The sequence below is a fragment of the Corvus brachyrhynchos genome, unplaced genomic scaffold (assembly GCF_000691975.1).
Source record: "Corvus brachyrhynchos isolate BGI_N302 unplaced genomic scaffold, ASM69197v1 scaffold155, whole genome shotgun sequence".
In the NCBI taxonomy this organism is placed as follows: domain Eukaryota; kingdom Metazoa; phylum Chordata; class Aves; order Passeriformes; family Corvidae; genus Corvus; species Corvus brachyrhynchos.
The window spans coordinates 1,254,006-1,267,791 of record NW_008238434.1 but is presented as its reverse complement, the minus strand read 5'-3'; the positions used below and the strand labels follow the sequence as shown (position 1 = coordinate 1,267,791).

The window sequence follows — 13,786 nt, the reverse complement described above, 5'->3', positions numbered from 1 at the left end:
CACATCCATTTCTCAGAGAAATGATGAAATCTGGCTGACATGGTGATTTCACATAAATTATACTGGATTTACAGAAAACAGCCAACCCCCTTTTTTATGGTTTCTCATTTAACCTTAAAAACCCTAATTAATGCCTGTACTTTTTCTTTGCAATATAACAGAATTCCTTAGCATTTGCTCAGTTCTAGAAAATACCAAACTACTTCCCTATAAAACAGTCAGAAGACAGAAACCATTCACTATAATAAAAGTTGGTACTAGAACATGTATAAAAAGTTTCATGTATTAGAAAGTACAGAATAGCTTTTGGTCTGCGTGAATTGCTTGGCTTCATCCTAAAAGTCTGTGTATATATAAAAATCTAAAGATCTTTCACATTTACTGCTCAAAATCTCTAATGTCAGAATAATTATTATTATATTTGGTTGCCAAAGGAGTTTTTTTATCCTTCTTAACAGCAAAAGGGTGAAACCTTTGGTGCTGCTACTTTTCTGTAGAACAATTTCATGTCTAATTAAGTTTCTGTAATAAATATGTTCTTAAATAGCAATGAAGAATATTTATGCTGACTTCTGGACAATACCTGGAATTGTTTCCAGTAAAAACAGCCCCATCCTTCCTCCAGGTGATCCTGGGGGCTGGGACTCCTTCTGCAGCACACTCCAGCAGGGCAGAGGCATTGATGTGCACCACAGCAGTCTGGGGGCTGCTCCGGATCGTGGGAGCCACTGCAAGGGAGAATTGCTGATAATACAAAGGAAGTAATTCTACATTGCCATGATTGAAACTGAACACATGAAAAGAGGTGCAGCAGCAGGTTTGGGGTCACTGGAAAGACAGGAACAAATTTCTTACCATTCTGGGTGATGGTAATTGCCAAGGTGCAGCAGGGAAGGAGAAAGAAAGTTTGGCTGAAGTGCACTGCAAAGGTCAGCTCTGCAAGTTAGTGCAAAGGGCATCACTGAGCTAAAACAGTGGGAGTTCAGCACATGGAATTCAGCAAGCTAAGTTAGTGGGGATACCCTTGCTTCCTGATTACTCTCTGACAAAAAAGGACTTCAGCTGGACCAGGTAAGGCAAATCATTGAGAGCACAGTGTAAGGCAGGGCCCATGTGACTGGGCTGGGAACAGAACAGAAAAAGGGAAAAAGTTCCCTCCAGTCACCTGACTGTGAGAGTAGAACAGCTTCTCATCAGACTAGAGGTGAGAAAATAAAAAGGTTTAAAATGGAGCTCAGGGCTATGGTAGCACAGGACAAGTATCGAGCATAAGGCCTCTCAAGCCCTGTCCTCTCCAGGTGCAGAGAAGCTGCCACAGCTCTCAAGTAACCTGCCAAAGTGGTGGCCAAGCCAGCTGTGAAACCTTGTTCCCAAGGTGCCAGTCAAATGCTTCTAACAATTGCTCTGGGTTTGTCCAAGAGTGTTTGTCAGTCCTGGACATGGGTGTTCGCTCTGGATGTATCCTGACTCCATGTCAGATGATGGCTGGATGCAGCCCCTGCTCACAGAAGCACAGATGGATGGAGAGTGAGCCATGGGGAGTGCCCAGCAGGTCCCTTAGTCTGGGGGCCAGCTGTGGACTTGGCAGTGGGACACGAGGCCGTGCACATGGCCCCACAGTTTGGGCATGGCCTGAGTGGCCAACACGTGCCTGGAAAGCAACCACAAATGCTCAGTCCCTGCTGCCTGAGCTCCTGCAGAAACGCCATGCAAAGCCCAAGCTGCCTGAGGCTGCTCCATGACGTTACCATGCACTGCCAGCAGGAACTCCCTGGTGGTTTCCCCTGCCACGTTCCTGGCCACACAGGTGTATCTGGCGCTGTCACCCAGCTCGGCGTTGTTGATCTGCAGGTACCTCCCGCTGGACAGGATCCGCAGCCGGGGGCCTCCCTGTGGGCACACAGACACAGGCAGGGGTTTAGAGCTTCACTGCTGGCCTCTCGTGAGCACTGAACATCCTTCCGCTGCACAGCAATAAAAGCCAGGAGAGAAGGGCACCGATAAACCAGGGACCAAACTCATTGCTGCCTTTACATCCCTGAAGAGAAGAGGGTAGTTTTCAAAACTTATCACTGCTTACTGGCTCTCCATTGAAACCCCTGCTGGGGCTTGTGCCTGAAGGAGGCAGCTGTTACAGAGCCAAAGGGCTCTGGAGTTTTAATGGAAGGGGAAGCTAATAGCACATGATTAATTTAATATCTTTATGATCTATGCGCTCCACAGGCAGAAGGAATAGAAGTTTCTCTACACTGTTCTTCCAGCATCACAGACTGGCTCAGGTGGGAGGCAGCACAGGCTTAGCCAGCTCAGTTTACCAGCCGGGAGTTCACCAGCTAGCAGTTCTGGGCACAGGCTGCCCCTCTTCCCAGCGCTACAGTGACTCCACCGCCCCTGCCAGAAGCCAGTTCAGTGAGAGCACTGTTACCATACCCAGCCTGGGTCGTGCCTGCATCAATCACTGACAGCAACATCAGCTACGAGTGCTCAGAGACCTGACTGGATAAAAACCAGCAGGAAAAAGAGCACAAACTCAGCTTTTCCAGTATGTGCCACCCTCTGGATGGAATTGAAAGCTGACATTCCCATCTACTCTTCTGGTTAGAGAGTGTGAGAAGGGCATCCCAGAGAAGTGAAACTCCTCTGGTTCTGCAGTAGCACGCTGGTAGCCTGCTTCACACCAGGCACCAGCTCCAAGGCTGCAGTGCAGGGCTGGAGCTCTCAGGTGACCCAATTCACTAGCAGGGTGGGTTATTGACAGATTTTGGGCAATCACTGGCCTTTCCTGTTGAGAACACAACCTGTGTGATGGTTTCTAAACACAGAAACCTAGAGATGACATAAGACAGGGGATGAAGCTGTAACTTAATCCTTAGTCTCTACTCAAAGTAATCCAGAAAACCGACTTCGGAAAAAAAATACAAATTCAGCAAGTCTTGAAGTGTTTGAAAAAAGACAGGTTAGGCCAGGAAGCGCCTATCTATTTCTTTTCTTAACCCTCAAAGTGCATTTCCAAAATCCCTGAAGAGTGCCAGAACTCCAAAGCTGCTGGAGGCCAGATCTTTCCATAGTTCTGCTGCCAGAGAAGGTGGTGCTGCACAATTCCATCACTCAGGATACAGAGATGGACTAGGGCAGGCCTGACACCTCAAAATCTGCTCACTGGAAGACAACAAAAGCAGGAGGAATGACATCCCCCACAACAAGGCTGCTTCACAAAACCAGTGATACTTAAATTGAAATAACACTGCAGGCCAAGAACCTGCCTTTCTCCAGCCCTCTCATCACTGTGACGCCTTCACTTTTCCAGGCAAGGGGGATGATTTGCCAAGGAGCTCCTCACCTCTCTTCCCACACCCAAGGACACCCATTTCCAGATGCTCAGGATTAGTCAGCTGTTACATTTCTTTGGGGTTGAGAAAGCAACCAGGCATTGGGGAGGACACTGATTTCTCCTGATGTCTAGAATATCAGCTCATAGGTGGGGAGGCCCTGGCACAGGGTGCCCAGAGAAGCTGTGGCTGCCCCTGGATCCCTGGAAGGTTGGATGGGGCTTGGAGCATCCTGGGCTAGTGGAAGGTGTCCCTGCCCATGGCAAGGGGTGGAACTGGATGGGCTTTAAGGTCCCAAGAAGCCTCAGTCCTCACATTCTGACAAGAATTCACAAGGCAGGAGGAGAACCAGCAGTGCAAAGATAATTTCCAGGTTACTGGCTGAGCACCTCAGTATTTCCTCTACTTTCGTTTCCTGGTGAATGTTTTTAACAGCAGCTGCTTTTCATGGTTTATGTTCGCTAAGCATTGCTTTTAAAACACAAGCTTTCCAATGAAGGCTAAGGCAAAAAGCATTCATATATTTTATTTCCATGCCTTGTTCATCCTTGTTTTCATTAAAAAACCCCACTACCCAATTAAAGAATTAACTGTCCAGGAGTAGAATGTTCCTGTTAAATTTGTTTCCAGCTGGTTCCTGGGCTACATTAAGATCATGGTCCCTAGCAGCACTTTGTAAGACATGTTCACCCACCACATCCTTCTTCCAGTAATATTTAATTCTTCTAAATCTACCACAGAGAAAGAGCCTGAGGAATGGCATGTCAGAGGAAAGGAAACAAGCGGAAACTTGGGTGAAGGTTTAGTGATGAATCACAGTTAAGGGAGACGATTCATAATCTGTATTTGTTTCCTCTTTATTAATGAATAAAGGTTGAGAGAAAATTTCAATGAAGTTCAATTAATAACTGAACTTCAATATTTAGTTGAAAAGCACCTGTGAGTGATCCCAAGGATGGGAAGGAAAAAAATTCTTTCTGTATAAACCATCCTCATCTTGCTAATTGTCTCTCAACCAGCAAAGACTCTCTGCCTTGCCAGCGTCTTGGCACTATGGAATTCTGAGTGGGAAGAATGCACTTGGTACAAAATCTGGTGATTAGCAACCCATTTTCTTTTAAAGAATTTCAATTCCTTTCTAAATGCTACTAGAGTAGGAGGATGCATAATATAGCCAAAGGAAACACAGAGTGCAGTCTTGTCTCAGCTACCTTTCCTGGGAAGCCATTCAGGAGTTTACCGAAGGCTTCTAGCATTGCTCAGAGGATCCAGGAGGAGCAAGGGATCCCCCTAAAGGAAAAAAGAACAAGTAACAGCGGGATGGCCACTTCACATGCCTGCTGGCTCTGGGGGCTCAGTTGAGGCTGACTGCAGTGGCACTGGGGCTACCCAGCTGCTGTGAGTTCCAGGCACATAACTCGGGCTGAGGGGAGAGTGAGCGGAGCAAGAGACCTCGAGCACTGCTGTGACAAGTGCAGGGAGCAAAAGGCCAGCACGAAGGCTGGAGCCTCGGTACCTCCAGCAGCTCTCCGTCCTTCAGCCAGGAGATGGTGGGAGGAGGCACAGCGTCCGACCTGCACTCCAGAATGACCTGGCTGTTCTGCAGCACTGCCACCTCCTGGGGCCCTCCGGCACCAGCGATGTTGGGGGGGACTGGCACAAAGACAGAGAACAAAATCAACACCACACATATGAACCATCAGGAGGACTACTTATTGAAAACTTCCAATTTATCTCAAGTTTAAAATAAATGCAAAGCTGTGGTATCATTAATTAGTTCTTCCTCTCAATACCTGTGTTAAATACATTAGTATATTTCACATCTCTATAGAGTGAGCACAAGAAACTTGATCCAGCCAAATACTGACATCTGTGAGCTTCCTGGATATTCAAAATAAGACTTGGAATTGTAACAGAAATCAGGTGGAACTTCCCTGCTAATTGTATATCACATTCAGAATAACCATCCTTAACCAGAAACATTAATTATGACCATATGGTGTAATATCACAGAGTATTTCATCTTTAGGAATATGTGTTTGTTAAATGAGATGCTGACATGTACCTTAGCAGTTTACACTTTGAAGAAATTTTTTTTCCCCCCAAGTTAAACTTACCATGCACTCGTACCAAATATTCCTTATCATCATCCCCTGCCAGGCTAGATGCCAAACACATGTATCTTCCTGTGTCCTCCACCTGGAAACACAGGGACAACTTCAGCAGAAACCTCAGATTATGGGAAAAATTCAGCAAAACCAAGAAATACAAACACAGTAACAACATACAACAGGCAGCACCTGAACACAAGCACAGGCGCTACAGAATTCCTGGAAAGAAAGTGATGAAGTTCTTGAATACTTCTTTATTTTACTGTGATGGGGTTACTCAGAGATGGCTCAGGAGTTGCAGGACTCCATAAGATCTCTCTGGATAATGTGTCTCCAGCACTAAAGATGGAACTGGCTGTAGCGATCCATCTAAGGAAGGCTCAGGTTTGGGCACTGGGGAAATCCTTTTGTGCACAGTGTCATTAACATCTTGATGGTTTCTCCTTCCTATAAACTCCTCGTTCTACATCCCAGAAGTGTTGGTCTTACAAACAAAACAAGCAGCAATCAATCCCAAGCCCTATCCAACTTCTGTCTGGGGAACTTCACCTGGGCATCCACAGCTGGATCCAACCTTAGTTTATTGATTCAGGTTTTTAAAGCTTGTTTGCCCTGGACCCTTCTCTAACCACCAATGCAGGTGGGTGAATTTTAGGGGTTTTTAGGACACCTCTGAGGATGGTCCTAAGGCAGGAACCATTTTAGAGATTGCAGAACTGAGCCTGTTTTGAAACAAACACTACCTGAGCACTGGTTATTCGGAGGGCTTCTCCTAGCACGTGAATATTGTCAGTCTGCAGCAGTGGGCGCCCATCCTTCATCCATGAGATTTTGGGCACTGGGATGCCAGAGGAGATGCAGAGAAGCTCAAGTGCGTTGTTAACAATGACAGAGAGCTCTTCTGGTTCATCTGAACCATTAATACGAGGTGGCTCTGTGGAAGGAAAAACATTCTAGTTCTTTATGGACTCAAAACACCTCTAAAAACCAACTGAAAACATGATCTTGTGGGTAGAGTCTGTAGAATTAGTCTACATTAAATTATTTCTGTGTATCATGAACTCACTGAGGAAGTCAGGTAATTTCTATCTGAATCTGCCTATTAATTTTATGATTTAGTATTACTAGTTGGAAAATGTTTTCAAAAACACAGGTAAAACATATATAATTTCAGCAAATATATTTATCAGCCTTTAACTGTTGTGCTTTCAGCTGCGCATCTTCCTGTCAAACTGAATTTCTGCTAAGCAAAGATACTAATTTATAGCATATGGTTATATTAATTATAGCACATTTCAGTACTTGGGAAATACATACTGCATTGCACATTCACACATCTTTAGGTATCTTTCATTTCCTTATTTCTCTCATTTATCATTTATTGAAACGACCAGGCTGGACAGGGCTTGGAGCAACCTGGGATAGTGGAAAGTGTCCCTGCCCATGGCAGGGGGTGAAACTGGATAGGCTTTAAGGTGCCTCCCAACCCAAATCATGCTGGGATACTGTGAGCCTATGAAATACTCCTTATCCCTGAAGCTGTTTTAAGTGTCATGTCACTGCTCACGCTGTGAGGTGACCACTCACCCAGCACCTTCAGGACGAAGTGCTTGCTGCTCTGTCCGGCAGCGTTGGAGGCCACGCAGGTGTATCCGCCCGTGTCCGCAGGCTCCGCCCTCAGCACCTGCAGCACCATCCCGTGCCTGCTGGAGCTCAGGCGAGCCCCCAGGCGCAGGGCCAGCCCGTCCTTGAGCCACGACACGCTGGGGACAGGGGAGCCATCGCTCACACAGCCCAGGGTGGCCACACCGCCCCGCAGCACCAACACCTCCTCCGTGCCCCCCGCGTTGTCCAGGCTGGGCGGCACTGCGGGGACAGAGCTCTGTCACACACAGCTCAGGGACATGGGGACAGAGCTCTGTCACACACAGCACAGGGACACAGGGACAGAGAGAGCTCTGTCACACACAGCTCAGGGACACGGGGACAGAGAGAGCTCTGTCACACACAGCACAGGGACACGGGGACAGAGTTCTGTCACACACAGCTCAGGGACAGGGGGACAGAGCTGTCACAGCTCAGGGGACACAGGGACAGAGCTCTGTCACACAGCTCAGGGACAGGGGGGCAGAGAGCTGTCACACACAGCACAGGGACACAGGGACAGAGCTCTGTCACCCACAGCACAGGGACAGGGGGACAGAGCTCTGTCACACACAGCTCAGGGCATGGGGACAGAGCTCTGTCACACACAGCACAGGGACAGGGGGACAGAGTTCTGTCACACACAGCTCAGGGGTATTCTGGGCACAGAACAGCAGGAACAGGTGCCCTTCCACACTTCCCCACTTAAATTCCTGTGCTAAACTTCACTTAGAAATTAAATATTATTCTTTCTAAAAAACCTGTGACACATTATGGGAGTTGTAACTAGATGAGCTTTAAGGTTCCATCCAGCCCAAACCACTCCATGATTTTATGATTATGGGTGGTAATTCTGGTAAGGACTTTCTAGGGTTAAAATACTTTCCACTTTAAAAAAATCCCCAACACTTAAAAAGGTTAGTATTTCCCCAGTGATTACCTCCAAGATATACTTGTGGGTGGCTGTGACAAGGTGTTGGTGAGAAAGAAAGCTGAAGAGCAGGTTTAAGAAATTAAGAACTAAGACTATTTACATAAGGCATTTCAGAGACACTCACCCAAAACTCTCAGGTTGTAGTGTTTGTTGTGCACTCCAGCCCTGTTAGATGCTACACAAGTGTACACTCCAGTATCAGATATCTGCACTCGGGCAAGCCTAAGGAAAAAAGCAATTTAAACAAGCTGTAAATGGAATACATGGAACACGTTACCTTTATTATGGCATGGTTTGGATCAAATTTTACTCTTGCTTCCAAAAATAGAGCAGAATTATGCTGATACCGCAAAAGAGAACAGAAAGTGAGCTAGTTAAAAGAAATGAGAACCAACCTGAGGATCTGCCCAGCTGAGAGCAGCCTTATCTGGGAGGAGACAGACAGAGGGAGGCCGTTCTTCAGCCAGTGGAGCTGTGGGGGGGGGGGCCCAGCAGCAGCACATTCAATATTTAGGGAGGTGTCCAAAAGGGCAGTGAGCTCCTCTGCTTCGTCTTTACTATTGGCTATCGTTGGAGGAACTGCATTTTGTAAATGACGGAAAGGAATGTATTAAAACAGGCTCTTGAAACCATTCCACCTTGCAGGAAATCCTGCCCCTAATGCCCCACTGGTAATTCAATGAGAAGATCCCATTTTTTGTACAGTAAATCCTCAGACAATAACATTGAGCACTAAAAGCCATCCATTTACGTATTTCAAATCAGAGGCACTATACAATGACAGTAGAATGATCTTTGATTTGCCAGCCTGTGGCAAAAAAGGCAGAGCTCAGGGCCTGAAGCTCCTGGGGAGAGGACAGTGCAGGAAGGGATGGGCTGAACCCAGAGCCAGACGGGACCACTCAAACTCACATCCTTAAATAAATCTTAAATACAGAGTAATCACAGAGGAGGAAAGTTAGTTTATTGATGTCTGGATGCATCTTCTGACTTCATTCTTAAACAGAGGAAGTTCAAAATGCCTAGGTAAGTATTCTGGCTGATTACACTCACTGCTGCCTTGGGGCTCCTTGGGGTCACAGGTTAGTTTGAAAGCCATGCCCTTGGGGGCTCACTACACAAAGAAGCCCAGCCAGGTGCAGCTCCGGGCTCTGGCTCAGTTAGGATCCCATCACTCACTGTCACAGTGACACCAACAAGATCTTTAAGTTGGTTATTGCTTGAACTTCAACCATTACAAACTGAGCACAAACTCCCTGTTGTTGTGCAGAGCCATTCTGTCCCTAAAAGATGTGCTGTGGTCATTCAGGCCTGTTATTTATGATACCAAAGGTCATCCCTTGTTGCACTATTCATGCCTGTGTTCCCACTGACTCTGAGTCTGTGTAAGTGGGACAGACACCCACCCTGCTGTGAGATCCTGCCTGGGCAGAACTCTCCCCTCTCTCCTCCACTGTACTTAATGAGCACATTTTTCACATAAAATACCCACTCTCTGTGCTGCTAAAGGGTTACACTCACTATCTGCTGGGTGTCAAACTGTGCAATTTCCTCCAACACTCCCTCATTTTTAAACCCTCGGGACCTTTAACTATCAGTTCTCTGCTCTGAGCTGATGTGCTTTGATTGGAATTAGGGAAGACAATACAATAAAACAGCAGTGTCATAGGAAATCAGCCCCAATATATTTTTTCCCACAAGAAATAAAAATTCACTACAAGCAGAATCCCTCTATTACGAAATCCACCAAAGGAATTAATTCCTGTTTATCCCAAAACACATTTACCAGCAATTTCAACCCTTTTGTCATTGACAGAGCATCCTGTGTAGTATCTGCAGCACAGGCAATTGGAAACATGTGCATGCAGGATTCCACTGCAGACAGGCACTCCTCTTTGGGCTCTCCCTTGGGAATGCTCCCAAGGATGGGATTATGGAGCAGACCTTGGGTTTCACATCTGGCAGAACTCACCATATACATTCAGGTTGAAAATCCTGTCCTCCTCTCCTGCAGGATTAGTAGCCACACAAGTGTATTTCCCTGTGTCTGAGGTGAGAGCTCTGGAGATGTTTAATGTGCTGCCATCTGGACTCACTCTACGAGGAGCATCACAAAGCACAGGGAGTTTGTTTAGTGTTCCTCTGACCTGGCAAATCAACAGTCTGGTCTGGACATTTCAGTAACTGCCTCTATGCTCCTGGGAGCTTGGTGAGAGAACCATTGTGTTTTGCAAAATGTTATTGTTAGAGATAGGCTAGCAAGTTTTTCCTAGAGATGTCCTGTTTAACTTTGTTTTAAAATTCAACTCCAGCCAGGCTTTTGAAGGGCCCATAATGAAAAGCATCAAGTAAAATGTTTCCATGGCTCAGATCTTTCCCCTCCAAAGGAACTTAATGACCTTAACAAACTTTGATGAAGCTGATGAACTTTTATGGAATTTATTAACTGAGAAAGATATCAATATCATATACTTATCTCTGTTAAGAAAACAAAATTTTAAAAAATTGAAGTACTAACAAATTATACCTGATTTATAGAAGCTAAGGAGGGAGATGTTCTTAACCTGGCTAAGCTCCAGTTCAACTCTCCTCACACTCCTTCCTTAGGGCCCTCTGAGCTTTAAAATTATACAAGAGAATGCAGTGTCTGCTTATTTTTCTTGCCTTATTCTTTGCAAATCATCGCTGGCAATTGTTTTTCCATCCTTCAGCCACTGCACGTCTGGGGTGGGCACTCCACTGGCACTGCAGAGCAGCTGGACACTCTGTCCCAGGAGGACACTGACCTCACTCGGCATCTCAGAGCCAGCAATGCTGGGAGGAACTGGAAATGCACCATGGAGGGAAGAGATTCAGCAGCAAGAAACGTAACCTGAACTAGAAACAGCCACACTGCAGTAGCTTGTGAGCACCAGCATTTAGTGTAGCACCTGGGGCAGGTTCTCAGCAGCTGTGGCTGCCCCTAGATCCCTGGAAGTATCCAAGGCCACGCTGGATGGGGCTTGGAGCACACTGGCCTAGTGGAAGGTGTCCCTGCCCATGGGAAGGGGTGGCACTGTATGGGCTTTAAGGTCCCTTCCAGCCCAAACCAGTCTGCGATTCTGTGACCAACATCATCAAAGCCCTGTGAACGGCCACACTAATTACATCCTAATCAAAGTCATTTCCAGCCTGTATTCCCAAGGAACAAGGCTGACAGTCCTGATATCCATGAAGTCAAGACTGTCAGTCCCACTAAGAAGTTTTGAGCATTTCAAGCAATTTCAGACACATTTGATCAAACAACCACCTTGACATTCCATTCCCAGACTCCGGGAAAAACTGGCAGGCAGGGGTACACCAGTGCAATTAGTGGGGATGAGTCATTAGGAACAGAGGAAAACACAACAGTTGCAGACCAAGGGTGATGCACAGCAAGGCAGGAGACAATTCCATAACAAATAAGGATTTGTCATTTGAGGTGCAGTGTTCCTAAGGAAATTCTGGCAGTAGGTCTTTGCTAACTCCTCCCGTGACACAACAGGTACCACTGCTCCCAAATCCATCTCCGTGTGCTGCTCCACAGCCAACCAAGGCAGCTCCAGTGCTCAGCAGGAGGAAGGATGTGACCAGCAACAGACACACACAACTTGCACAACTCTGTTCAAGCTCCACAGTCCGGGCTTAAGGATATTCTTTTCCATGCAAATTTTGGACCAGAAGTACTGAATTCTCCAACCACTCTCACCTCTGGTTACAAAAACAACAGTCCAAATTCTCCACTTTTCTACGTGGTTATGTGATCTCAGTGTCTCCAGCACAGTGTCACATTCACCCGATGTTCACCAGTTCTGCTCCCTGCATCCTCCCCATTCCTTACCTTGGATGGAAAGCACATAGGTTTTCTGAGCTTTTCCCTCTGGATTGGAGGCAATACACGTGTAGGTGCCACTGTCCAGGAGCTGAGAGCGAGCGATCTGAAGCTTGCTTCCACCAGATAAAATATGAACTTCAAGAGAATCCAAGTTTTCTGAAAGACATAAACAAGTCATCATTCCAAACCAGACCACAGGGAGCAAACATCTCTTTTGGGAGAAACTGTTCCATCAAAGTTTCAAAACAAAAATTCCAATCAGTTCTCATAGGAGTCTGTCTAGAGACAGATGAAGAAGAAACACAAACCAGACAGCAAACAGCAAAGTGGGGCCTCAAAGAGGGGAAAAAGGGGAGTGAAAAGCACGAGAGAATGTTACCTATTGTTTTTCCATTCTTAAGCCACACTAATGTGGGTGGAGGAATTCCAGTAGCATCACACACAAAAGTGACAGGATTACTGATGGATTCACTGACCAACTCTTGCTCAGGGCCGTCTATACTTGGAGGCACTGTGAATTGAATTGAAGCAGGAAGAATGTTATGTAAACTGATTTTGAATTGCCTAACCTGCAAAGTCTATGTTATTACAGTAATTATTGAAGATGATACAGAAGGTGCTCACCATAAACATTGAGATGGAAATTTTTATCATCTCGTCCTGCAATATTTATGGCTTTGCACACATACTGGCCCGTGTCAGAAACCTAAAATAAAAGCAAGTTTTAAGAGAAATCATCATGGAGTCTTACTTTAAAGCTACAGTTTAGAGACATTAACAGCCTGTGCCTCTGCTGACTCAAGTTGTTTCTCACAGGACAAGAAGCCTCCAGCAAACACATCTCCTGTGTGCAGCAAGTAAAATACACCACTACAGACTGAAAGAATTGCTTGGCACTGGCAGATGCAGCCTCCCTGCAGCCTGGCCCACCTCTGCAGCCTTGATCCGCAGGGTCTGCCCGTCTGCCAGGACCTCCATGGCGGAAGAGTCGGGAATGATGTGGCTGTTCTTGTACCAGGTGATGACCGGGGCTGGGATGGCATTGGACTCGCAGTCCAGGGTCACTGGGGTGCCCACTCGCACGTTCAGCACTGTCACTGACGCTCCCCCCCGGGCCTTGATGCTCGGGGGCACTGGGGAAGGAGCTCAGTTAGTTCTGCATTTGTTTTGTTGAAACAACCCAATAAAGCAGATAAACCTCCCCATATTTTCCAAGCCATAGATATTATTTCAGAAAATGGTAATACACAAACCAAGGACAGTTAGGAAGCTCTTCTTCTGACTTTCCCCAGCTTGGTTCCTGGCAGTACAAGTGTATTCTCCAGCATCTGACAGCTTGGCTCGGGGAATCTGCAGTGTCCGAGCACCTGGAGCGAGGAGAGAAGGCTGGAGATTTGTTCTGTGGCAATTGTGTCAATCCCAAAGGCTGGTTTAAAACTGCAGGCTAAGCACAGACACTGTGTCCCATGAAGAGTGGCAATGGGCCCTATCAAGACAAATCAGACAGAAGCTGAGCCTGAAGGCTGCAGAATAGCTGAGATTCCTCACCAGGCACAATGAAAGTGTTGGAATTTGAATTGACAGGCTTTCCATTCTTGAGCCAGCTGAGATCAGGAGGTGGAAAGCCCATGACCTCACAAGTCAGAGAGATGAAATTATTCACCACCACGGTCAGATTCTCAGGGTTAGTCCCAACAACACTTGGAGGAACTGTGGAGAGAAAAATACATTAATAGCATCTATCACTGCATCAGCAAAGGATACCCCACAAGACCCCGATTTACTACAATAAAGCTGAGTTGCTGCATTTTGCCAAAGGGATAGGTTGCAAAAATCTTTCACATCCTATGAATGGACCAACTGCTTTTTGGATCCATCTGGAAATATGACAAACCAATCTAATGGTCATTCCTGC

General features: G+C 46.4%; 1 protein-coding gene across 1 annotated transcript in view; it reads right to left on the bottom strand.

Moving 5' to 3' along the window:
- Window positions 1–13,786, bottom strand: part of HMCN1 (hemicentin 1) — a 185,525-nt gene that overhangs the window by 36,081 nt on the left and 135,658 nt on the right. The window contains 16 exon segments of the mRNA XM_017736452.1: window positions 584–728; window positions 1,749–1,890; window positions 4,846–4,982; window positions 5,447–5,528; window positions 6,184–6,374; window positions 7,028–7,306; window positions 8,143–8,240; window positions 8,414–8,597; window positions 9,991–10,115; window positions 10,683–10,842; window positions 11,878–12,027; window positions 12,251–12,382; window positions 12,496–12,577; window positions 12,802–13,004; window positions 13,125–13,238; window positions 13,420–13,581. Of these exon segments, the coding sequence (XP_017591941.1) occupies window positions 584–728; window positions 1,749–1,890; window positions 4,846–4,982; window positions 5,447–5,528; window positions 6,184–6,374; window positions 7,028–7,306; window positions 8,143–8,240; window positions 8,414–8,597; window positions 9,991–10,115; window positions 10,683–10,842; window positions 11,878–12,027; window positions 12,251–12,382; window positions 12,496–12,577; window positions 12,802–13,004; window positions 13,125–13,238; window positions 13,420–13,581 (2,386 nt within the window).